Source organism: Chiloscyllium plagiosum, unplaced genomic scaffold (genome assembly GCF_037043375.1).
Source record: "Chiloscyllium plagiosum isolate Xiang-an unplaced genomic scaffold, Cpla_swu_hap1 HiC_scaffold_17, whole genome shotgun sequence".
In the NCBI taxonomy this organism is placed as follows: Eukaryota; Metazoa; Chordata; class Chondrichthyes; order Orectolobiformes; family Hemiscylliidae; genus Chiloscyllium; species Chiloscyllium plagiosum.
This window is the reverse complement of record NW_028270155.1, coordinates 10,131,103-10,158,684: the sequence shown is the minus strand read 5'-3', so window position 1 is coordinate 10,158,684 and position 27,582 is coordinate 10,131,103. Positions and strand designations below refer to the sequence as shown.

The following is a 27,582-nucleotide window of genomic DNA, read 5'->3' as shown; positions in this document are numbered from 1 at the left end:
GCAAAACGTTTTTTTCGTATCTTCAATAAAGTTGCCTCCTTTTCTGAAGCAGCTGAAAAATACCAGGGCATCATTTTCTTCATTCTATCATTCCATTCTCCACCGTTTCATCCTAGTATTTCAACTTTCTTCACAATCCAGGTTAGCATCTGTGCTGTATCTGAGTTTGCTCCCACACCTCTACACGCAATCTCGTCAGCAAAATTGATGATCTCTTACTGCCTGCTTGTCACTTACCCTTAACTGCAGTTACGTTATTTATTTTAATAATTAGATTAGATTAGATTCCCTACAGTATGGAAACAGGCCCTTCAGCCCAACAAGTCCACAGCAACCATCCGAAGTGGAACCCACCTCGACCTATTCCCCTACCCTATTATTCTACATTTCCCCTGACTAATGTGCCTAGCCTACACATCCATGAACACTGTGGGCAATTTAGCTGATTTTCTATGGTAGCACATGCTACGTTGCTCATCTGCTCTGGTAAAAAATGTTTCTCTATTGATGTACAACTCACTTTTGGAACACTGCATGCTATTCTGGTGTCCCTGCTATAGGGAGGATGTTGTGAAACTTGGAAAAGTTCAGAAAAGAATTACCAGGTTAGAGGGTTTGAGCTATAGGGAGAGGCTGAATAGGCTGGGGCTGTTTTCACTGGAGTGTCGGAGACTGAGGAGTGACCTTATAAAAGTTATAAACTCATGAGGGGCATGGTTAGGGTGAATAGTAAGGTCTTTTCCACGAGGTTGGGGAGTCTAAAACTAGAGGGTGTAGGTTTAAGGTGAGAGCGAAAAAGTTAAAAGTGACGGAAAGGGCAGTTTTTTTTTCACGCAGAGGGTGGTGCATGTATGGAATAAGTTCCCAAGGGAGGTGGTAGAGGCTGGTACAATTACAACACTTAAAGACATCTGGATGGGCATATGAATAGGAAGGGTTTAGAGGGGCATGAGTCAAATGCTGGCAAATGTGACGAGATGAGTTTAGGATATCTGGTCGGCATGGACGAGTTGGATCGAAGGGTCAGTTTCTGTGCTGTATATCTATATGACTCTGAATCTGAGCGTGAAATCTGACAGGTGCAGCAGAAACTCAGCAGAAACAAAATTAATTCATATTTTGACTCCAATATTACCACACGTTCTGAAGGAGTCATATCAGACTTGAAATGCGAACTCTTTCTTTCTCCAGAGATGCTGCCAGACCAGCAGAGTTTCTCCAGCGCTTTCTGTTAATTTACTAATTTCATCCATTGCTTGTTTACTTCATTGTTGAGCCTATACTGACTGGTTCCATCTCAGTTAAACAATCCAGTGAAACTTGGGTCAACTTTGGCCCAGTTTGACACTGAAGATTGCTCCTGTCACCTGAGTGTGTGGAGCTTTGTTTAGAGTTAGTGGCACTTGATAAGCCGAACTTTATGCCACAAAATGCAAATTCATTACTTTTGTAAAGAAAACTAAACTGCAAAACAAACATAATTTATATCACAAGTACAGGAATAAATTTAGAAGAGATAAATATTCATTCGTACACACGCACACCTGGCAAATAAGATGGATGTACTTACTGCTGTAATCTGAACATTAGATGCAATGTAGTTACTTCATTGTGATGTTGTATTAATTGTGATGGTGGTAACACAATAGATGGAACTAACCCTCTCCAATTGTGGAAAGAAAGCCACCTCAATGACTTACAGCAGTTCTGTTGCCCAGAGAGTAACCAAGTGTATTTACTTTAATGTTTACCTGTTGTCCTGAAATTCAGCAAGATACGAAAACAAAATTTATTAATGATTTAATTAATGGTTCTGGAGCTAACAAACGTGTAACCCACCTCGAACAAGAGAAACCAAAGTTATTCTTGCGTTGCAAAATGCAGAGTTCACTGTCAATTTATGCTGGCTTGTTTTTGGACCCAATGGCATCTTGTCATTAACCTTCCAATTGTTAAGAGCTTAAACAAACACAGAGAGTGCTGGAGAAACTCAGCAGGTCTGGCAGCATCTGTAGAGACAGAAGCAGAGTTAATGTCTCCAGTCTGGTCTGGCTTCTTCAAAAACCCTTTAGAAGCATTCTGAAGAAGGGTCAGACTCGAAATGTTAACTCTGCGTCTTTTTCTCTCCACAGATGCTGCCAGACCTGTTGAGTTTCTCCAGCATTCTCTGTGCTTGTTTCAGATTTCCAGCATGTGTAGCATATTAGGAACTTGCCAGATTTGTATATTACATTTGTTGCAGAAATTGGAGCAGCTGATTAATAAATTATAGTCATTTTTAAAGATGTAATAATTATTCATTATATATGCAAGTTAACTGCTTTGGACCGGACAAGGAAGAACTGAAATTCTTGACTATCACTCTTGCAGGTAGTTAATTGTTTATCTATTGTTGAACTTATTTTCTTTTCTGTCTCTTTCTTTTCCTTATTATTCATCTTCACTCTTTATTCCTCTTTCTAAATCTGATTTGACTCCAACACACTCCTTTCCACTCTATTCTTTAATTATTTCTTTCTACAATCTTTCATTCTCACAGAGGCGAACATTGGTTTCAGAGTTTACCAAGGCCCCAGATGTCCTGCTCACAACTCAACACTTGCAGCAACATACAGTCCAAAATGTTTTTGAAACAAAAAGGTGAGGGAGAAGATAATCTATCGAGTGAGGAACATCACTTCATCAAGATTGATGGTCATGCATTCATTAAACTAATTTTACAAACTTACCCGACCAACGAGGATAGGCTCAGGACCGGAAAACTCTTCCAGCACAAACATTTGATTCCAGACCCAGCCTCTCTTGGCACGACTGAGAGCACCAGGGTCACCGTCCAGTCCATTCAATGCTAAGATACTTTCTTCCTGCAAACTCTGTGGAGGGTCCAGTGTGATTGACTGCACTAAAGGAAGCACACTAATCCATGCCAGCAGCAATCGAGTCCAGATATCCATTAGCATTGTTCCCAGTCTCACATGCATGATCCCGTTGCTTTCCAAAATGGTTTCAGAAGGATTGGAGTAGGAGGGTGACAGCAGTGGGACGTCAAGTCAGCAGGCACGTGACAAGAAACTGAAGCAATCCTCAGCAAATGTTCCTTATGTCTGTGGTCTTCTGCAGTTCAAAGTCACAAAGCTTGTCATGTGGTAAATCAGTCTTTCTCGCACGGTGCTTTTGGTGTGTCTACAGGATACTGAGCGTAAACAACAGAGATGCCTTTAATCTATCAGTCGAGTTCATGGCTTGCTCATTCATGAGAATGCTCTAGAAACATAATAAGAGAGAATTATTAGTTTACTTCTCTGCTTCTGTAACATAACCTTTACCATTTCACATCTTTAAGGAGCATTTTGTTTCAAAGAATGAGGCCATTCAGCCAATTACAGCAGTACCATCTCTTTGAAAGAGCTATCCAATTAGTCACACATTCTGTCCCTGGAGCCCTGCAATTTCTTTTTTCCTTTTGCAACTACTGATCCAATTCCCTGGCGAGAGTAACTATTGAATCTGCTGCCCTTTCCGGCAGTGCATTCGAGACCACAACAACTTTCTTCATGAGAAAAGGTGACTCCCGTTCCTTTTTAAATAGTTACAAATGTACAGTGACATCAGTTTCCTTACAGATAGTCTGTAATCTAACTGAAGATAATTACTAGCCAGCTCCCAGTGAAACTGATACACACCTCTGAATAAGGGTCGAGCAAATTTCATACAACGTAAACCCTTTGCCGAATAATTGTCTTAGAATGACAATGGCTTAATCTGATTGATGGTCATACTGAGCCATGGCTCTACAACATCTTGGTTCATGCGCATTATGATATGAGAAAGGGAGTGAATTGTGGCTGTTAAAAGATTTTGTGATGACTGCCAAATGTTTTATAAAATCTATCCACGGTGAGGTAATGCCAGCATTATTGCCAACGGTAATAAATGTCGTTGACAACTTGGGAGTGATTCACCTTCAACAGAGGACAAAGTAACCTTTACCATTGTGCGGTGAAGGTTACTTTGTCTTCATGGTTTGTTACAAATAAGCAGCATCTGAGGTCAATTTAGAATCCAACATATTGCTCTGGGTCTAGAGTCACGCGTGGGGCAGATTGAGCAGATTTCCCTCCTGAAAGGATATGTTTAAACCAGTTTTATTTTTAGGACAATCTGCCATTTACATAGATACCATTACCATTATCAGCAGTTTAATTTTAAATCCAGACTTTTTAATTTGATTAAGATCCCCAGCTGTGATGCTGGGATTCAAACCCTGGGCGGTAGGGCGGCTCAGTGGTTAGTTAGCACTGCTGCCTCACAGTGCCAGGGACCTGGGTTCAATTGTCTGATTGTCTGTGTAGAGTTTGCACATTCTCCCCGTATGTGCGTGGGTTTGCTCTGGTTTCCTCCCACAATCCAATGATGTGTAAGTTAGGTGAATTGGCCAAGCTAAATTGCCCAAAGTGTTAGGTGCATTAGTCAGGGGTAAATATAGAATAGGGGAATGGGTCTGAGTGGATTACTCTTCAGAGGTTCAGTGTGGACTTGTTGGGCCAAAGGGCCTGTTTCCATACTGTAGGGATTCTAGATTAGATTAGAAAAACTTACATGTCGCGATCATTGGCACGGCGGGTCAGTGATTAGCCCTGCTACCTCCAGGGGTCCGTGTTCGATTCCACCATGGGCAAATGTTTGTGTGGAATTTGCACCTTCTCCCTGTGTCTGCGTGAGTTTCCTTTGGGTGCTCCAGTTTCCTCCCACAGTCCAAAGATGAGCAGGTTAGGTGGATTGGCCATGCTAAATTGCCCATAGTATTCAGGGATGTAGCGGTTTGGGTGAATAAGCCACAGTAAATGCAGGGTTACAGGAATAGGGTAGGGAAGTGGGTACAGGTGAGGATATTCTTCAGTGGGTTGGTGTGGACACAATGGGCTGAATGGCTTGCTTCCATACCGTAGGGATTCTATCACTGACTGAGTAAAATAAATACTATGCTGTCATTCCAGTGACCAACCTGAGATCCTCTCCAAATGTTTCACCATGCTTACCAATATTTAAGAGTTGATGATCAGAATCAGGGAAACTAAATGAAGATTTCCCCCTTCAGAAGTTCACCAATTTGTAACAAATTTCTACTTTTGCCTAGAGAGAGATCATTTATTCAGCAGACAGCAAGGATCAAAGAGGACCTTTTCTGATTTGCATGACTCAATACCGCATTCACTCATCCATCGGTCCAAATGAGCACCAAATGAGCAAGCCCACAATTTATTGACAGAGCTCATCACTTATAATCTGATTTGATAACATATTATTGAAGATATATGACACAGCTTCAGTAAAGGAAACATCAGATCAAAGTTAAAAGTTTGCTTAAATGTGGCACATTTAAGGTGTATCATGATGGAGAGAGAGAGTAAGAGAGATACAAACATTTAAGGCAGGAGTCATAAAGCAGAAGACAGAGGAAGCTAAAGACAGGGACATCAATGACAAAGCACTGGAAATCAGGCATGTGCTAAAGGTCAGAATTGGAAGTGAGCAGCTGCCACTGAAGGTTGTAGAACTGGAGGAAGTTTTAGAGATGGGAAAGGATCATGTTATATAACAAAACCTGACAACTTGGAAAATCTAGGTATTGCAAGACTGTAGACTATTAGATTTCTACAAGTTCACTGGTGCTAAGGATATAATATACGAACATAACTTTTCCATAAAATCAAGATTTCTCCAAGCAAGTCCTCAACATGTGAAGTGATTAAATGTATGATTTCAGTAAAAGGATTAAGAAATCTTCATTCATTCCAAGGGTTCAGACAATCAATGTAGGTACAGATTCTCAACCACCACCCTGCATCTCAGGTCAGATATTTCTTTTCTTTCCAAGAAAGAAGCATTAATTTCAAAACATAGTCTGTAGCTTTAGGAGCTTAAGCTGTTTTCATGCTTGGTAATATTTAGTCAGCAGATCAGTGGCTTCATTTCAGCAAGATGTGGGACCTAAGGAAATCTCAATGAGATTATCGCTGCAAAAAGACAATTTGTTGAAACTATATCATCTTGCACCAGTCAGGACATTTCACAAGAATGCTAATATGGGAAGGAAAACATTTATATTGCATGACAGGGGAATGTTGATGAGTTGACAAGTGGACTCTAATTAGTAGCAGCATTTCCATAGAGAATGTAGCATAGAACATAGAACATAGAACATAGAACAATACAGCACAGTACAGGCCCTTCGGCCCTCGATGTTGCGCCGATCCAAGCCCACCTAACCTATACTAGCCCACTATCCTCCATATGCCTATCCAATGCCCGCTTAAATGCCCATAATGAGGGAGAGTCCACCACTGCTACTGGCAGGGCATTCCATGAACTCACGACTCGCTGAGTAAAGAACCTACCCCTAACATCTGTCCTATACCTAGCAGTTAATGATTGACAGTTCACAACCAGGTTTTGCTTAGATTTCATACTCGATGGATTGATTCTGACTCGTCATGGCATTGCGTTGAGAAATAAGCTAGCAAATGCGTGTTACCCTATTTGTTGAGTGAAACAGGTGCAATATGCATGTTCTTCCTATATGCAAATCACAGCGTCCTGTGTATTAATATACATAGCTTCCTGTGGCATACTATGTGCCCAGCTAATAATCTTCAACTGGTTCCCTGTGTAATTCTTCCCACACTCAGGATTATTCAGAATTGCTGCCCAGTTACACAATCACATCCAATACTGAACATTGTGCTGTGGGTTTTGCAAGCACGGGTTGGTTGGGTGTGGCCAACAGCCTACTTGGTTCAAGGAGCTGAAGTAGTATGATACAGTCCCACAAACTTTGGGACATGCAGTTTATATAAATTTCTCATTTGTGGGATAGGCAGGAACTCTTTCTGGCTTGGTGGCATTATCTTTTCAATGGCAAAAAAACACCAGTGTTGCTCCTGCAAAGTACCAGTATGAAACAGTGAGCTTCACCTGTTGCTGAAATGTTTGAGATGTATTACATTTCCATGGTCTTCAGAAGTAAACTATGGCTTTTTCAGGAACAACGCTGCAGCTGTCAATCATTAACTGCTCTATGAGCAACGGTAAAGCCTCAGAGCCCACTTGCCCAATCAGTTCTCTCATTCAGTAGAAATGTTGGTTTTCCCCTTTACTGGTACTTTTGCCAAATGTCCTGAGGGGCACAAGGTGAAAAGCTTCAACAAAATCTGCCTTTCTTCAGCAATACTCAAATTTTGCTCCTACCAAATAACTATTTGAGAAAAGATAATTGGTTAGAATGTCTGCTGGAAACTAAGAAGAGAAAGTGAGGTCTGCAGATGCTGGAGATCAAAGTTGAAACTTTATTGCTGGAACAGCACAGCAGGTCAGGCAGCATCCAGGGAACAGGAGATTCGACGTTTCGGGCACAGTTTCCTGAAGAAGGGCCTGTGCCCGAAACGTCGAATCTCCTGTTCCCTGGATGCTGCCTGACCTGCTGTGCTGTTCCAGCAATAAAGTTTCAACTGCTGGAAACTAAACAGGTTTGCTCATGCCACACATTGCCTCAAAATTCAGTCACATCATCACAAACGTAAAATCTTCCATGAATTCAGATAGCGTAATAGAATGCAATCATTCCTCTTTTTTTCTGTATACTAAATTTTTTTTTTAAGAGCAGGAACATGTGCTGCTTTATTACAACCAGTAATTTTATCAACACAGCTCAGCATGATTAATAAATTTATCTACGACTCCTTCTGTAATCACTTGATATGAAATAATTGGAAGTTACTCCAAAAGAAAACAGTGTAAAAAATGTAACAATTTTATTTGCGTATACAAATTGGCACTTATATAAAGTAAATATCTTTTGTTATGGAAATCATTTAAATTGTATCAAATGTGGCCACTGCTGTTCGGGAGAGAAATGTAACTTGGACACTTTTCCAAGACCAGCAGATATCAGTGGAATCTTGCAATTTTGACCCAGCAACTTAAGTAACTGAATATTAAGAAGACAATTTGCAGCATAAATAAAGCTTTAAAGATCTATAATTCCCCTTAATTTGCAACTTACCGCTGTCCAGATGGAAATTCACTATACTCATGACAAATGCACAAAATTGAAGTATGCTATTCCGATATCAAGAGAGATCTCAGCAGACATTTTGTCTGATTTGTCACAAATGTCATTGATGCCACTTAGACCCCACGCAATTCTACCCAGAGACTTATTTTATTGCAAGGGAACCAAGGGATATCGGTAAAGTGTTGACATCAAATATCAGTTGTAATCTTACTGAAAGATAAAGCACATTTGAAAGCCAAATGGCCTTTTCCTCCTCCTATTTCATAGGTTGTTCTGTTCTAATAGAGGGGAAAGTGAATTTATCCATTAAGATAGTGTTAACATGAAATTTATGTCTTCAGGATTTTCATCCAAGAGCTGTTGGGAGCTGAAAGGCTTCCCAGTGTGTACTTATAATCTGATGATCGAACAGCATTTTTACTGGTCAGCTCAACTGCATGTGCCACAACATTTTAATCTCTATGAAGCATCACATCTTTAATACTGAAACATTTTATTTGACACTGCAATCTATCTGCGGTAGTTTAAATGACACTGCTTTTGGGAAAGGACTGCAGAGTGCATTTTAGTCAAAGTTGTTTGAGTAGGTTAAGTTGAAACTCCAAAGTAAATTAAGCCTGATGGCCAACTACACCTCCACTTCTGAACTGAAGCCCTAGCAGGTCTTGCCATTTTAAACCCTATTGCAGAAAACAACCAGTAGTTTAATGAATCATTATTAGCTCATAAAACATCACGTCAACTGTGAAACTCTGGTGAGAGTGACTATTATAAGAACAACAGAAATAGATGACGGAAGAGGCATTTTGGTTTTTTATACCTGCTCCACCATTCAACAAAAGCATGGTGGATTTTTAACATCAATTCCACCTCTAACGATATCACTTTGATTCCCCTCGTGCCTAAAATTCTATGAACGTCTTGAATATAGTCAATGGCTGAGCATCTATTGATTGCTTAGACAGAGAACGATAAAGACTCACAATCTTCAAAGAGAAGAAATTCCTGATGGTCGCAACCCTAAATAGCTGGCCTCTTATTCTGGGACATTAATATAGTGTGTTAGACTCTACCGCCTGGCGAGACAGTTTCTCAGCACCTATCCTGGTAAACCTCTGAATAACGTTTTAAATTCCATAAATGTCAATCTAATGCCAGGGATATTGATGGGATCAGTTGCAAGTCCACTGGAAAGTGATTTCAGTCAGGACATAAACTATTGTCCCACTGGATCCCACTGCTCCTCCTGTGAGTTAAGTTAAGATCATCCTCAGTTAAGTCCTTTGAAGGCAACGAATGTGAAACAGCAATCATGTTGCATTGCCATCCACAACAGCAAAGACCTGGAATGCTAGTCATTTTTAAAATGCAATTAGGCTTTTTGAGAGACTAGATTTGGATGATTGCAAGGAGAACGTAATGTTCTCCAAACATACAAGGGAACTTCTAACATTTAGCCAAAGTACTACAACAGCCATGCAGAACTGTAGACTGACATTTGTTCCAAATTGCAGCTGGAGTCTGAGACTACATGAAGTTTCAGATCCTGGAGTCAGCCAGTTTTCTGCCACAGGCCATTCCAAATAATTGCCTAAAGGAAGCTAGGGACTGGTCGACAACAATTTTTTTTATTATGTTACAAGATTTTGCAATCTGTAACACATTGTCTAAAAGGGTGATGGAAGCAATACTAACATACAGAATGGCATTGAATATATATATATATCGAGAGGAACAGGGCTGAGGGGAGGTAGTACTAATTGCATAGGACTTCAAAGATCCAGCACAAACATTTGGAGCCAGATAGCTTCCTTATGCGTTGTATGATTCTACAAAGAATGAATAACTGCGAGAAAGGAGCCCACTCTATCTATTTTCCGTCAGGGCTTGTATTTTCACAAGAGAATGCTGGAAGTACATTGACAAAGTTATGTTTTACAGAGTATTTATTGCTGAGCTAGACTGCACCATAAAATGTAACTGGATAAGCAATGGCCAGACCTACTCCATAACCAGTCTGTAAGACTGTATTAAGAAAATAACTGACAGCTAATGTTACCCAGAATAATGCATGTTTGTTAGTTTCTAAATCATTATCGAAGGCTATCCACTTGGAAAAACTATCTGCCATGATAAATCTCATTGTTCTTTTACTGCTGATGAAATTTAAAGAGCATTGGGTGAGGTTTTATGGAAATCTTTGTACCTGTGTTCGGAAATATAGTTCCTCTGCTATTGTTCTCTCATGGATTAATAAGAGTGAACACAGGTGGGGGGAGAGTGTAAGGTGGGTGAGCATTCCATTAACCTTCACTGCTCAATAAGCAGCAATTCTGCACCACCGAATGTCATAAGAGATCCTTTGCTGTTCATTCTTTTGACAGAATAGTTCCTTATTAAAGAGGCACAGAGAATCGTTTCTGGGGCCAGCAGCAAAAAGGCAGAATGGTGTGTTGCCTCCCTGGTGCCAGGATCAAGGATGTCTCAGAGAGGGTTCAGCATGTTCTCAAGGGGGAGAGGGCCCAGCAGGATGTCATTCTATACCTTGGAACTAACGATATAAGAAGAGAAAAGGATGAGCTTACAAAGAGAGAATATAGAAAGTTTAAAAAGGAATTTAAAAAGGAGGCCCTCGAGAGTAGTAGTATCTGGATTACTCCCGGTGCTATGAGCTAAAGAGGGTAGGAATAGGAGGATACAGCAGATGAATACATGAGGTAAAAACAATGACTGCAGTTGCTGGAAACCAGATTCTGGATCCGTGGTGCTGGAAGAGCACAGCAATTCAGGCAGCATCCGACGAGCAGCAAAATCGATGTTTCGGGCAAAAGCCCTTCAACAGGGCTTTTGCCCGAAATGTCGATTTTCCTGCTCGTCGGATGCTGCCTGAATTGCTGTGCTCTTCCAGCACCACTGATCCAGATGAATACATGGCTGAGGAGCTGGTGCAGGGGAGAAGGATTCACATTTTTGGATCATTGAAATCTCTTCTGGGGTAGAAGTGACCTGTAAAAGAAGGATGGATTGCACCTGAATTGGAAGGGGACTAATATACTGGTGGGGAGATTTGTTAGAGCTGCTTGGGAGGATTTAAACTAATAAGGTGGAGGAGGGTGGGGGAGGGTGGGGGAGGGATGTGGTGAGGAAAGGGATCAATCTGAAACTGATACAATTGAGAAAAGAAGTGAGTCAAACAGTCAGGGCAGGCAGGGACAAAACAGAGAACCAGGTAGGACTGATAAATTAAACCGTATTTATTTCAATGCAAGTGGCCTAACAGGGAAGGCAGATGAACTCAGGGCATGGTTAGGAACATGGGACTGGGATATCATAGCAATTACAGAAACATGGCTCAGGGATGGGCAGGACTGGCAGCTTAATGCTCCAGGATACAAATGCTGCAGGAAGGACAGAAAGGGAGGTAAGAGAAGAGGGGAGTGGTGGTTTTGATAAGAGATAGCATTACAGCTGTACTGAGGGAGGATGCTCCTATGAAATATATCCAGGGAGGTTATTTGGGTGGAACTGAGAAATAAGAAAGGGATGATCACCTTATTGGGATTGTATTATAGACTCCCTAACAGTCAGCAGGAAATTGAGAAACAAATTTGTTAGGAGATCTCAGCTATCTGTAAGAGTAACAGGGTGGTTGTGGGAGGGGATTTTAACTTTCCAAACATAGACTGGGACTGCCATAGTGTTAAGGGTTTAGATGGAGAGGAATTTGTTAAGTGTGTACAAGAAAATTTTCTGATTCAGAGTGTGGTTGGACCAACTCATGGGAAATAAGGCAGGGCAGGTGACTGAGGTGTCAGTGGAGGAGCACTTTGGGGCCAGCAACTATAATTCTATTAGTTTTTAAAAAGTTATGGAAAAGAACAGACCAGATCTAAAAGTTGAACTTTTAAATTGGAGAAAGGCTGATTTTGACGGTATTAGGCAAGAACTTTCAAAAGCTGATTGGGGACAGATGTTCGCAGGTAAAGGGACAGCTGGAAAATGGGAAGCCTTCAGAAATGAGATAATGAGAGTTAAGAAACAGAAGGAAGCATATGTCAGGTATTGACAGGATAGATCGAGTAAATCTTTAGAAGAGTATAAAGGCAGTAGGAGTATACTTAAGAGGGAAATCAGGAGGGCAAAAAGGGACATGAGATAGTTTTGGCAAACAGAGTTAAGGAAAATCCAAAGGGTTTTTACAAATGCATTAAGGACAAAAGAGTCATTAGGGAGAGAATAGGGCCCCTCAAAGATCAGCAAGGCAGCCTTTGTGTGGAGTTGCAGGAGATGGAGGGAATACGAAATGAGTATTTGCATCAGTGTTTACTGTAGAGAAGGACATGGAAGATATAGAATATGAGGAAATAGCTGGTGACATCTTGAAAAATGTCCATATTACAGAGGAGGAAGTGCTGGATGTCTTGAAACACATTAGAATGGATAAATCCCCAGGACCTGATCAGGTGTATCCTAGAACTGTGGGGAAAGCTAGGGAAGTGATTGCTGGGCCTCTTGCTGAGATATTTGTATCATTAATAGTCACAAGTGAGGTGCCGGAAGACTGGAGGTTGGCTAATATGGTGCCACTCTTTAAGAAAGGTGGTAAGGACAAGCCAGGGTACTATAGACCGGTGAGCCTGACGTCAGTGGTGGGCAAGTTGTTGGAGGGAATCCTGAGGGACAGGTTATACATGTATTTGGAAAGGCAAGGACTGATTAGAGATAGTCAACATGGCTTTGTGAGTGGGAAATCATGCTGCACAAACTTGACTGAGTTTTTTGAAGAAATAACAAAGAGGATTGATGAGGGCAGAGCGGTAGATGTGATCTATATGGACTTTAGTAAGGTGTTCAACAAGTTTCCCCATGGGAAACTGATTAGGAAGGTTAGATCTCATGGAATACAGGGAGAACTAGCCATTTGGATTCAGAACTGGCTGGAAGGTAGAAGACAGAGAGTGGTGGTGGAGGGTTATTTTTCAGACCGGAGGCTTATTATCAGTGGTGTGTCACAAGTATCAGTGCTGGGTCCACGACTTTTCATCATTTATATAAATGATTTGGATGTGAGCATAAGAGGTATAGTTAGTAAGTTTGCTGATGACACCTAAATTGGAGGTGTAGTGGACAGCAAGGAAGGTTACTTCAGATTATAATGGGATCTTGACCAGATGGGCCAATGGACTGAGAAGTGGCAGATGGAGATTAATTTAGATAAATGTGAGGTCCTGCATTTTGGGAAAGTAAATCTTAGCGGCCATATACATGTAATGGAAAGGTCCTCAGGAGTGTTGCTGAACAAAGAGACCTTGGAGTGCAGGTTCATAGCTCCTTGAAAGTAGAGTCACAGGTAGGTAGGATAGTGAAGAAAGCATTTGGTATGGTTTCCTTTATTGGTCAGAGTATTATTGAATACAGGAGTTGGGAGGTCATGCTGAGGCTGTACAAGACGTTGGTTGGGCCACTGTTGGAATATTGTGTGCAATTCTGGTCTACTTCCTATTGGAAGGATGATTTGAAACTTGAAAGGGATTAGAAAAGCTTTACAAGAATGTTGCCGTGTTAGAGGGTTTGAGCTATGGGGAGAGGTTGAATAGGCTATGGCTGATTTCCCTGGAGATTCGGAGACTGAGGAGTGACCTTATAGAGTTTAATAAAATCATGAGGGGCATGGATAGGATAAATAGACAAAGTATTTTCCCTCGGGTGGGGAAGTCCAGAATTACAGGGCATAGGTTTAGGGTGAGAGGGAAAAGGTATAAAAGAGACCTAAGGGGTAATGCAGAGGGTGATACGTGTATGGAATGAGCTGCCAAAGGAAGTGGTGGAGGCTGGTACAATTGCAACATTTAAAAAGCATCTGGATGGGTTTATGAATAGGAAGGGTTTGGAGGGATATGGGCCGGGTGCTGGCAGGTGGGAGTAGATTGGATTGGGATATCTGGTCAGCATGGACGGGTTGGACCAAAGGGTCTGTTTCTGTGCTGTACATCTCTCTGACTCTATGACTGTATCTGATTAAAGGCAGGTGATTTACTTAAATATGCACATAAGTATTTGAATTTAGAATTTTTTTACTCAAGCATGACATTTTTGAGAATCAGTGATGTTGTGGTTATAGTTTTAGATGAGTAACCCAGAGCCCCAACCAGTAGAGTGACAGACTCATAGAGATGTACAGCATGGAAACAGACCCTTCAGTCCAACTCATCCATGCCGACCAGATATCATAACTTAATCTAATCCCATTTGCCAGCACTTGGCCCATATCCCTCTAAACTCTTCTGGGTGGTTCATATACCCATCCAGAAGCCTTTTAAATGCTGTAATTGTACCAACCTCCACCACTTCCTTTGGCAGCTCATTTCATACACACACCACTCTCTGCTTCAAAACGTTGCCTCTTTGGTCCCTTTTAAACCTTCTGCTCTCTTAAAATTATGCCCTCTAGTTTTGGACTCCCCCCAATCCTTGGTAAAGGACCTTGTCTGTTTATCCTGTCCATGCCCCCCATGATTTTACAAATCTCCATAAGGTCACCCCTCAGCCTCCGATGCTCCAGAGAAAACAGTACCAATCTATTCAGCCTCTCCCTGTGGTGCAAACCCCCTAAGCCTGGCAACATCCTTGTAAATCTTTTCTGAACCCTTTCAGGTTTCACAGCATCCTTCTGATAGCAGAGAGACCAGAATTGCACATAATATTCCATAAGCGGCCTACCCAATGTACTGTTCAGCTGCAACATGACTTCCCAACTCCTATACTCAAAGCACTGACCAATATGCCTCCTTCACTATCCTGTCTAACTGTGACTCCTCCAGCCTGATGTAATCAGTTCAAATGTCTCCATGGCTGATGGTGAAATTCAAACTCAATTTTAAATAAAAGCAATGATAATTCTTGAAAGATGAGCTGATCTAAAGGTGCCCATTGTTGTAAAAACCTATCTGGTTCATTAATGTCCTTTCAGGAAGGGAATCTGGTATTCGCGTGATTCCACACCCACAGTGATATGGTTAACTCTTTGCTGTCTTTGGAGTAGTAAATGCTGGCCTAGCCAGAGGTGCCCATGTACAATTGTTTTTTTTTTAAAGTTGGACGTTTCTGAATGGGTCAGCATTTTTTGCTCATTCACAGTTGCCCTTGCAAAGGTGGAACTTGGGATTGGCAATAATACCTGGTCCAGCATGTTATGCCCACTTCCCAGGAAGTGAATAAAGGTAATTATTTATCATAGCTGCCTGCCTTCTATTGCTGTGGAAATAGCCCCAGAGGTGGGAATGTTTCGAGCAGTCTCCACAGTTTTTAAAAGGCTGTCTCCAACCTGGGGAAACTGATCAAATTTCACCCTCTTTTCCTCACTCCACAGATGGCACCTGACGTACTGAGTTTTTCCAGGTATTTCTGTTTTTATTTCAGACCAGCAGTTTCTGCAACATTTTGCTTTTCTAATAATGAGATCATATCTGCAGACGCTCAGAAAAAATTCCTCTTATCACCCTGTGAAATAACTTTGGAACCAAATGTGGAAAAGATTTCCCCTTTCGCTACTTTAGCTAAAATTGTGAACATAATCTGCATCTTCATTTTTCTTAGCAATTGTTCCCAAAGGCCTTCACAATTCCATTATACATCGAGGTTACTTATCTCTTTGGAACCATCTGCACTCATCTACCAATTGTTCTTGCATTTTCCAAATGACTGTTAACTATCTCAGTAAAGTCAATTATTTTGCCTTGAACTCCAACTTCACTAATTCATTTAATTTCTCAATTCAGCACTGAGTCAGTGCACAACACACAGGTTTTTAGAAGGACTTCCAACTCCCAGTTAATTGTGCAACTTTCGGTGTGATGCAGTGAGACACAGAAAAATGAGAGATGTGACAATTCCACTGGGATATCACTAAATTATGCCCAAACTATTAGCCTTCCAATGAAGTCGAGCGTTGAGTACTATTACACTCAACACAGTGAACAATGAAATTATTTGTATACAATGAAATTTCTCAGCTCAATATATATTTCAATTCTGGTCTCCCAGCTACAGGAAAGATGGTGTGAAACCGGAAAGGATTCAGAAAAGATTTACGAGGCCATTGCCAGGGTTGGAGAGGTTGACCTGCTGGGACAAGCTGAATAGCTGATGCTGTTTTCCCTGGAGTATCGGAGTCTGAGGGGTGACCTTATAGAGGTTTATAAAATCATGAGGGGCATGGATAGAGTGAATAGCCAAGGTATTTTCCCCAGGGTAATGGAGTCCAAAACTAAAGGGCATGGGTCTAAGGTGAAAGGGAAAAGATTTAAAAGGGACCCAAGGGGCAACTTTTTCATGCAGTGGGTGGTGCGTGTATGGATCGTGCTGCCAAGGAAGTAGTGGAGGCTGGTACAATTACATTTAAAAGGCTTCTGGATGAGTTTGTGAATGAAAGGGGTTTGGAGGGATATGGACCAAATCCTGGCAAATAGGACTAGATTAATTTAGCATATCTGGTCAGCATGGACAAGTTGTTTCCATGTTGTACATCTCTATGCCTCTATATTTGAAGATTGTTTTTGTAATATTGTGAGTTAACAGAAACGATGGAGATATGTGCTCTGTTGGGTTTCCCCTTCACCTGTTTATCCATGTAACTAAAGTATCACACCACTTCCCACATCCATTAAACTGTTATACTTTTACGCTCTAACTTGAACTCATCCTTCTTAACATGTGGTATTAGAATGGAATACACTGCTTCAGTTGAGGTCAAACCAGAAGCATATGAAGATTCCCTTTCTTGGCACTGAGCTCTCTCAGGTGCTTGCAAAAGGCCCAGTGACAGTATGTCAAAGAAGGGTGGAGGAATTCTCCTTGAATCTAGCTCCTCAATTTTACAAATGTTAGCAGGTCCAATGTCCCAGTAACACCAACAGAAATCATTTCCCGCAAAGACAAAAGTAGGAGTTGCTGGAAAAGCTCAGCATGTCTGGCAGCATCTGTGGAGACAAATCAGAGTTAATGTTTCGGGTCTGCTGAGTTATTTCGATTTTTGTGAAATAATTCACCTGATTGTTATCATTTTTCAGATCTGTGGGAACTGGGTCTGCATAAGTTAATAGCCAAAACTTTATGATAATTTGCGAGGGGGGGGGGCGGTCAGTTTCGCTCAGTTGGCTTGTTTGCGGTGCACAGTGATGGTGGGTTAAATTCCTGCACTAACTAAGTTTACTGTGAAGGACGCTGCTTCTCAAACTCCTCCCTCACTTGAGGTATGATAAGAAGTCACACAACAACAGGTTAAATTCCAAAACATTTATTTGAAATCACAAGCTTTTGGAGTGCTGCTCCTTCGTCAGGGGTAGAAGCAATGCTCCAAACAGTTGCGATTTCAAATAAACCTGTTGGACGATAACCTGTTGTCATGCGACTTTTGACCTTGTCCACCCCAGTCCAATACTGGCATCTCCACATCACCTAAGGCACAATGACCCTCACGTTAAACCATCACCATACGTCTCTCTCTCTCTCTCTCTTTCTCTCTCTTTCTCTCTCTCTCATGAAAGAGAAACCCAATGATCTGTTAGAACGATGGTGACATCCAACAATCCCATAATGACCTACTTCAACAGTACTCCAAAAGCCATAGCAAGCTGGGACAGTATGATACATCAGCGTTATTCTTCCTGAGGTGTAAACAGCAACAAAATCAGCCACAAAGTATGAAACATGCTGCCTTAAAGCAAACCTGCATGTTTTCTTGAACAAAATTTCTAAACTGTTCAAGATAAATTGATTGTCCAATGATCACAGACAGCTGTCCATGTACATCATCTGTTGAACAGTGTGACATGATTTTTTTTTACTTTCAGAGGTGAGCATCACAACAGAAATGGATTCTAAAATAAAATAAAGAACTGCTGATGCTGGGTTTTTTTTTTAACTCATTCACACAGGATGAGGGCATCACTGGCCAAGCCAGTGTTTATTGTCCAGAGGGCAGTTAACATTCAACCACATTGCTGTGGGTTTGGAGTCATATGTAGGCCAGACCAGGTAAGGATGGCAGATTCCTTCCCTACAGGACATTAATGAACTAGATGGGTACTCTCCCCAGCAATCAACTCACAGTCATCATTAGATTCCTCCTTCTGAATTTCACTGAGTTCAAATTACACCATCTGCCATGGCAGGATTTGAACCTTGGTCACTAGGACATTACCTACGTCTCTGGATTAACAGAGACCACTAGGTCATTGCCTCGCCTTGAATCAAGCAAAAACAGAAATTGCTGGAGAAGCTCAGCAGGACTGGCAACATCTGTGGAAAGACAGAAACAGAGTTAACAATCCAGTGACCTTTCTTCAGAACAAGTTGGGAATAGGTTTCAGGCAGGTAAAATGAGTTGAAGCTCAGATCAGTGAAAAAGGGACAGAATTGAGAGGCTGTATGGCATATTGCTGCATGTATGGATGTTTAGTGAAGGCATTATTGCAACTGGAAAAGAACACACTGCTTGGATTCAGCCTGTTGACATTCACTGTCCAGCATCAGGAGCTAGGACTTTGTTCAGCAAACTCCCATATAGACGAACAAATAAAACAACGGAGCTACTGATACTGAAAATCTCAAACCCACACAAGAAATTGCACAGAGAAACTCTGCTATATGTGTGTGGAGAGAAAGCAGAGCCAGAGTCGAGAGTTCTGAAGGTCAGTGAACTTGCAAATTTGTCAGGTTTAGATGACTCTTCATCAGAGCTCTGGGCTTGGGGGTTTAACTTTGTTTCTCTCTCCGCACGTGCTGCCAGACCTGCCGGGTTTCTCCAGCAACTTCTGCTTTTGTTTCTGATTTTCACCATCTGCAGTGTTTTACTTTAGTCTTGAAGGACTTTTCTGCTGGGGGTGAAGATTGGACTGGGCATGGTCTCCAAAAGCAAACAGCTGGGGGAGTAGAGAGGTTTGCAGTAGACTGTCCCCAGGGGAGGGGGGTGGGGGAGGGGGACTGTACACTGACAGCTGAGAGGGTCTTTATTTTATTGTTGAAATTGAGATTTCTACACAGCGAATTTGGTTTTGAATATCGACTGGTCTGGAAGCATGAACTTATAGGATTTCTGAGGCTGCTTTTTGAGATAATGCATGGAACTTAAAGGTTGAAACTGATTCATTCATGATCTCACTGTCATAGGAACGGTCCAGGGAGTTTGTACAAATCCATTTTTCATTTAGCCCCAAACTAGCCCGAAAGAGAATGAAGGAGTTATAAAAACACAGAGGAACTTAACGAGTTTCACATGGAGTTTCAGGAGCCTGCTAAGTTACCAACATAGAGCATTGTCACGTTCTTTGTTCCAATTGTTAATGAAAAGGAAGATTTTTATTTTAATCGCAAATGAAGCAGAGAGCTTTGATTTATTTTCACAAGCTCTCAGCTACTTTATTCTGAAGTGATATTGCCAGAGACGATGTCAGACTTCATATTGACTTACAGGTCTCACTGGCTGAACTGTAGTGTCAAATGTACCCCATTCTCATGACTAAAAGTCAAAATGGCTATTGGTATAAAATTGCTATTCCCAACTCATCTCTTTCTCACTCATAGTGGTGTTAATGCTTCAGAAATACACTCCCAATCCTGATTTCTCCATGTCCAAAAATATCTCAAATTTACAGCCCTCTAGCACTTCACCTGTTCCTGTCACTGTAACCTCCTCCAGCCTTACAACCTCCTGAAGTCTCTAAGTCTGCTCCTTTGTTTATTCCCAATTCCCATCCTCCTCTATTTGTGGTTGTCCTTTCATCTCCCTCCCATAAACCTGTACTTCCTTGTCTAGCTTTCATCCCTGAAGATGCAGCTTGAAAATAATATCTTTGACTGTCCTGATATCTCCTCATGTGGCTCAGTGTTAAAATCTTCCTGACTGGATGTAGGTTTGCTCGCTGAGCTGGAAGATTTGTTTTCAGATATTTCATCACCATACTAGGTGATATCATCAGTGAGCCTCCGGATGAAGCACTGGTGGTATGGCCCGCTTTCTATTTATGTGTTCTGGTTCTATCAACAAACACATTGACTTGGATCCCATTCACCATCCCATTCAACAGGAAATGGCATCGCCACCAGAAATGACATCACCATCCCCAGGAAATCTAATACGTAAATAGAAAGTGGGCCATATCACTAATGCTTCATCTGGAAACTCACTAATGATGTTACCTAGTATGGTGACAAAACATCTGAAAATTAACCTTCCAGCTCAGTGAGCAAACCTACATCCAGAACTTCAACCTGAGCTACAAATCTTCTCAAAACTCGCTCTTCCAGACTCTTGTGGTGTAGTGGTAGTATCCCTACCTTTGAGTCAGGGGGCCTGTATTCAAGTCCCACCTATTCCAGATGTGTCTACTAACATCTATGAACAGGCTGATGAAAGAGGAAGCTTTGTTTAAAACTCATTCTGATAATATTCTTGTGAAACACACAGGGACATATTACGTGTTAAAGGAACTGCATAAGTGTACGTAGTTGGTTTTCCCAATGCAGGTGACCACTATACAGTTGATGGAGAGATTCTGAAATTAGAACAACAGTTTTGGACTAGGAGGGTAGGTAGAAGAATGCATGCTTGTATATCTAGAGCTTCATGTCTATCTTGGTGAGATTGCAGAGAGGCAAGGTGCTACTGCTGAAGTCTTTCCAAGTGGTGAATCCATGGGATAAACGTTTGTCAGGTATTAGCATAATATTTAATGAAGCAGATTGGCAACTCCATTTTTGCATTCCCTATCCGGGCCATATATTGTGTTGTGGCTAATACATCATATTAATATAAGACCCACAGCAATGACTGACAAGTTGTCTAAGGCTCTTTGCAATTATTTGCACTTCTTCTCGGCATTTCTTTTGCTCAATGATGAAATTATTGTGTTAATAAATGTCTACTTGGACAAATCTAACTGCATCGATACAGGATCTTCTTTGGCAACAGGAAAAACTGGCCATTTGATCCAATAATCGCATCTATCTTTGGCAAATTTTATCCATCTTCAGTTAACAGTAATATATGAAAGAAGGAGTGTTTTTTTTAAAATAAATCAACATTTCATTCAGTTAAACACACTAAAATCTCCTGCATCTGCTATTCTTTGTTTTATTATATCATTATGTGAAGTTTCCCAATCAATGTTGTTATATCATGGCAACATCACTGCCTTTACCCTATCAAAATGCTTGTCTTCCTTGTTATTTAACCAACATTTTTTGTCACATCCTTCCCTTCTTGTAATGCTTCATATTTTTTTAACTATATGTGTTGCTTGGTATTTGAACCTTTACTTTCATCACAAATATTCCTGGATCAATTTTGCCTTTTGTTTTGGACACTGAATCATTCATCTCTTTGACCTGTTATAACCATGCCAGCTTTTTGGAATAATTATTATTGCTATTTGCTTTGTCTTCCCTCATGATCTTATATTTTCTTCCTTTTTTTTCAATATGTATACAATTCCCTTTTAAAAGTTGCAATTGAATTGACTTTCATTAGCTTAACTGGCAGTATATTTCAGACTGCAAAAAACAGTGTTTTTTTAAAACTAATCTCCCACTGATTCTTTTTGGTAATTATCTTAAATTTCCTCAATCTTGAATATTTCATGATTGCACAGAAATTTCCAGTTTTGTAGAAAGATATTTCAAACTTATTTAATCTGCACTCATTCCTTCTACTCCACTCACCTTCGTACCATCTCAAGGACAATGGAACAATTCCTATCATTAGGTGACCAGAAGATGAAATTCAAAATGGGGTTTGATCGACAGCCTCTATGCTAACCTGGCACATTTGATAATGCTTGTACTCCAGGTTAGAAAACTATGGATCCAAAGCCAATATCAGAATGAATGCACAATCTGTGCCAACACTATACTGAGGGAGTGCTGCGATATCAGCAGTTAGCATCCTTCAGCTAAAGAGCCAAACCAAGGTCTTTTATGGTTACTTAAATGGCATTGTAATATCCAACAATCCAAAGAAATATCATGAAATCCATGTGATATTCTATGTAATACTCTCACCTCAACAAAAATGCTGAATTAACAGATCATTCATATCATTGATGCTTGTGTATCACGTTTTATGACAATTTTAGATGATAGCATTATATCAACTACAGTATTATTGTATATAAGCCCCTCTAATTTGGATTATCTCCCTTACCTCCATTGTTAACTGCATTTTAACAAACTGTTACAGATTGTTTTTATAATCTGGCTGAAAATGAGTTTTAACTGGTGATTATAACATTCATGCGATAACTTAATACATACTGACTGGCTTATCCCCAGTAATCAACTGATAACTATCAGTCGTAGCGATTACATTGCAATTATTAATCCCTCAGCAATGACAACATCACACAATAGCTGTCGAGAATTGCCATGATAGCTGCAGTCTGTTAAAACAGACAGAGAACATTTTCCAATCCCCACCCTCACTGATTACTCAGCAGAGCTTGTTGCAAATACCGGTCATCGGAAACAATTTCAAAGCTGTAATCTTATTTTGGGGTTCAGGCAAATCTGGTAAACAGCTTGAACTTTGGTCTTGCGTTGTAATGTAGCTTTCACGATTATATGTACCCATTATTATAGTATATATAATGCTCCATACTATTTAAACAGGATGTTATGGTCGAGTGAATATGTAGTGTAAATGCAATAAATATTAAACCCATGTAAGGTAATGTATAATTTATTATGTGCGAGCAAGTTAAAATCCCATTAACTCATACTATGATATTAAAATTTATAGCAAAGTATCATTTTAAATAATATATATGCAAAATTTATATATGCAGCAACTGCACTGAATAACACAAACATGACTATTGTCATTACGCAAAGCGTAGCATATTGTGATATACTCAAGAATGTTAAATCCAGGTATGACATATACCTTATAATGTAAGCCATTCAATTATTTTTCAATAAGTACATCCTATAATTCACTTTAGTTTAATAATATGAAGAATTCTCAGCACTCTATTATATAAGGCTATGTCATGCTGTAAATGGCCCCTCTTTTAGACTATATCCTTAGTTTTCTGATGATTGAGCGAAATAATCCTGATTTTCTCAAATGGAACAAAGATTTTTAAAGGAATTAAGGGCTGGGATTTTTACTTTTTCTTGTAGGAGAGTAGGAACAGAATAATGTTGTTCAGGATTTGTCTCTCCAGCAACTTTTTATAATCAGCTTCATCCATCAGGACAAGCAATCAGGATCTAGGCCGGAAATCTCATCTGGGCACTTGCTGAAAGCCCTCAGCACTACCTCGTCCCACCTTACCATGGTCTTTAACAGTGTCTTTCTACCAGCCATATCAATGCTGCATTTGTATTTGCTTAAAACATGTTTTATTGGAGCCATCACTTTCATTCCAAAAAAAATACAAGCAATGTTATAGACAAAGACAAAACTATAATTGTCACAAACATATGAAACAAAGCCACATGCCTATGAGATAGAAAGGTAATAAATATTGGTTTCTGGTAGACTCAGTTAATTAGGACATATGGGAAGGTTGTCCCAATTTGAAGTGGGTAGACTTCCTAGAAGACAAGCAAAAGAGGCAAATATACAACAAACTGACACATGTGTCCTTCAATGTCCTCTCCAGCGCACCCTTCCCCCAGCAATGTTCAGCGCACGTCTGGAATGCACCATTAAGTGGAGTCAGATTCACTGTGGGTAAAAGATTCCATAATCCTTGTCACTGACTTCGATCCGAAGACTCTCACTGGGAAAAGAAGTGGATCTGACTAGGTGACATTCCTGGACAGGATTAGACCGATGTGAACATTTCCCCCTCTGAACCAAACCCTTGTCCCAACCCTGTACAGTCTTGGCGATCAAACACAATCCGCCATCAGTCACAATTATAAAGTGGTCACTCGGTTTACGTGTCATGGTCCAACAAGAATCAACACTTGAGGCTAGGGGAGCAGAGCAAGATACAAACATGACAGTACACAGTCAAGGAGGAAGCTCCAGTCATTCATACCTTTGCTGTTCATTGAGGGAAGCAGATGTGAAATAGCTCCTGGGTTGTTTCATACAGTCAGCACCTCATGCAAAATGCTGTGGTTGGAATTGGTGAACATTTATATCCTTGTCCCACCCCAACCCCCCCACACATCTCAATTGCACACTGCACTACCTAATGCTTGAGGTACTGCCTGTCCCCATCAGGGTTTCCTGGCAGTGCTCTCACTGTAATACTTACCCTGGAATAAAAACATAATTGAAAAATAAGGATTAAAACTACATTCTGTGCACTCTATTATATTTGCTCACCGTTCAGATCTAATATTTAAATTTTCAATGGCAAAGCTGATTGTTGGATTCTGAAGCTTTTCAATCGTGACAGCCATACACTGTGTAACTCTAACTCCTACATATTTAATTAAAGTGGGGTTTAATAGATTCAAATGCATTCACTGCTAAATGGGTTTTAGCACACTTTATGATTTTTTTTTAAGGCTACGTTTTTAGATAGGAAAAGAAAATCCCTGCTACGATCAGGTAGTGAATCTTTTGCAATAGAATTGTTTTCTAATTCTATGTGACATTGCTTCAGAACACTTTTTTTTTGGGGGGGGAGGGGGAGTCAGAACAGAACAATTTAAAGCTAATGCATGTATATGATATGAAGCAATTCTGTGGTTTTCAGACCCCGGACGCATTTATCTAGAGATGTCCACACGACCGTCTGGTCTGAGCAGATGACTCCCGGCTGTCTCTCGCTCCCGCGAAGACAGCAATATGTACCTTACGGTAAAATTAACTACCGGGGCCATGATGTTGAGCGGCTCGGTGTCCTTTTATTTAGTTAACAGCGGCTTTCTTTTCAAAGGGTAGGCAGTATTTTCACCTGTGATTTGTCACTGGCAGGGCGACATTTGCCCAAGATTTCCCTGAGTTCAACTTGGTCACATATACTGACTGTTAGTAATCAGAGCCGTCACTCTGCAATGTGCCTCATCATCGCGGCAATTGTGAGTTACATTATTAAAAATAGAGCGCTTACTACACCCTTTCACCATCAGGCTTCTCCAGAAACATCTGTTTCCATTAACTTTATTATTTATTTTTAAAGTGGATAATTTATAATTTCCACCTACACCTGACCTGAAGAAGATTGCGTGTATACACACACACACACACACACATATATATATAAATAATCTCCTGCCAGTTTAACATCTCGTCAGTGAAACTACAAAATAACTGCCCATTATCCCCGTGTTGGCCCAAGCAGAGGTCTGGGCTGGAAACTGGAGTAGTTTCAAAAGCAGAAAAGCGTGAAGGAGTTAGCCAAGGGAGGGTGAAGAAGGCGTCAGGGGGTTTTATTTTGGTGAGTGGGTGAGTGCGAGTCAGTGGTGAGGGCGGATTTGTCCCGGGGATGACTTGCTTTGGAAGGTGATAGGAAGATGATGAACCTTCCCACACCGACCTTGGGTTTTTGGGGTAGCATTGGGGAAATGATCTATCTGCTACGGAGGGAAGAGGGAGAGCGATTTATCAACTTCCCTGCAACTTGAAAGCGGAATACTTCGCACGAGACTAAAAGAATTCGAACTCCTGCTGATTTTTCGAATAATTGCGTCTAAGTGCCAAGATATTTACAAAATAAAACAGCGCCTTATTCCAGTGTGGCTGTGATTTCACATCTCTGCCTTCGCAAACTAAGTTCCGTTAAGCTTCTCCATATCCCTTGCAGAGGGCACACTGCGATTTTATCACTGGATCGCATTAAAACGCCGAAACCATCCTGTGCCCCACATTCATTTCTGAATTGCTCGCTGGTTGAAGGAGCGCCACAGAAACTCCGAGAGCAAGCAATGTGGCAGCTTGGGACGGACGGCTTTCACATCTCTCTGCTATTGGGGTTCCGCTATTCCTGACCCCTCAGTATCTAAAGTGTACATTGAGAACTGCTGCGTCGCGGTAGTTTTTAGTGGCGAGAAATCTCCTGGATGTGTAAGGGGACTGGGACACACCTTAGCTCACTACAAACCCTACTTTGCTGGTTTTCCGCTCTACGTGCGACATATATAGTAGACTGGGGGAGATAAAGCGTCTAATTTTCCTGATGGCGCCGTTTGAGTTGTCCGCTTTAGATGGTCGATCTGATTTATAGTGAGAGCGGATGAACGGGGTTTTTTTTTACTGTCTATTGATAGGGACATGCCAGACCGTAAACGCTTCAGTATGGGTTTAACCGTTTAAATGCAATGGTGGGGTGGGGACGGAGGGGGTGTTGGGGGTTAGGGGTGGGAGAGTTAACAAACTCACTAGCCCTTCCAGTCTATAAACGTCAACAACAGGCAAAGCAGGGGAGAGGGGTTCAGGAGCACTTGCAAAGGTAGCTGGAGCAGGGATCAATCCTGCGGAAAGGACAAATGTGAGGAGAGGGAGAACGAAGCGCTCAAATGCAGAGAGTGAAGATCAGAAATAAAAGTTGGAATGTTTCCTCTCCTACCCGTTTATACGAAGCGATGACAACGACAGGGACGGTCCTTTCCCCCTTTGTTTTCGCAATATGTCAAAAAGGATGCAAGAGCCCATCGCCTGTTAGGCAGCCAGCAAGCTTTCCAGTGGCTTGGAGCTCCAACCTTGGCTCTGTGCGATGCGCCGAGTGCCGAACATGTCCAGTCAATCCCAAACACTGGCCCACATTGATGGAATGCGAAGCTTCCAGTTTACTGAGGGGAGGCGTCACACAAGACAGCACTGACTCTGGGGGAGAGTGAGTTTAACTTTGAACAAGCCCCTGCCTCGGTTAGCCCTCTCCCGTTTCCCACTCTCCGCAGTTCAGCGATCAGGTTTTTTTTAAAAAAATAAAGACAGAGTAGACACCGGAGAGATCAGAATTGGTATTCTCAGCACGCAAACTGTACACATCTTCCCAAACACACACATACACACAAGACTTTACCTTATTCAATACAGCGGCGGGCACCCCCCCCCTGTATGTCTCTCTCTCTCTCTCACACACACACACGGCTTCAGCATCATCTGAATAAGCAAAAGCAAAAATAAAGCACAGAACGCAAGTGGAGAGATTACAGCATCGCGAACGAAGGTGATCCTTTCTCCTACTTGTCATGGATTAGACTGTGATTCCGCCAGCCAGGTTCCCAGTTTTTCACCGCTCCTCACTCACACCGAACCGCCTCGTTCCCCCAGTCTCGTCTTCTGCCGGTAGGTGAGCCACAGAATGAATGTCTCTTTATTTTTCCCTCCCAACATCTCATTCTCCCGTTTTGCGCTGCATTCCCCTCCAACCCTCCTCCCCCTTGCTTTCCCCCCACCCTCCCGCCCCCCTGAAAGAAAAGAGCCCAGTGTTCTTTCTTTCGTCTGGTCGAAGGAATCCTCAAAATAACTTCAGTTATAAAAATGTATGAGCTGCAGAGTGTGTCTTGCTGACTCTCCTGAACTGCTTGGTACTGGCTCCTTAGCA

The 27,582-nt window shown here is 41.3% G+C and overlaps 1 protein-coding gene across 2 annotated transcripts in view; it reads right to left on the bottom strand.

The window, feature by feature from the left end:
- LOC122558714 (cadherin-8-like) overlaps nt 1–27,355 on the bottom strand; it is a 340,449-nt gene extending 313,094 nt beyond the window's left edge. The window contains exons 1-3 of one of the 2 annotated variants that reach the window (XM_087995703.1): nt 27,222–27,311; nt 26,602–26,858; nt 2,730–3,264 (exon numbers count right to left, since the gene is read on the bottom strand). In XM_087995703.1, coding sequence (XP_087851829.1) covers nt 2,730–2,981 — 252 coding nt within the window. In that variant the 5' untranslated portion in view covers nt 2,982–3,264; nt 26,602–26,858; nt 27,222–27,311. Of the gene's footprint in view, nt 1–2,729; nt 3,265–26,601; nt 26,859–27,221 lie in introns of both variants that reach the window. The other variant, XM_087995704.1, reaches the window with a different exon arrangement.
- Between the last annotated feature and the right edge of the window lie 227 nt (nt 27,356–27,582).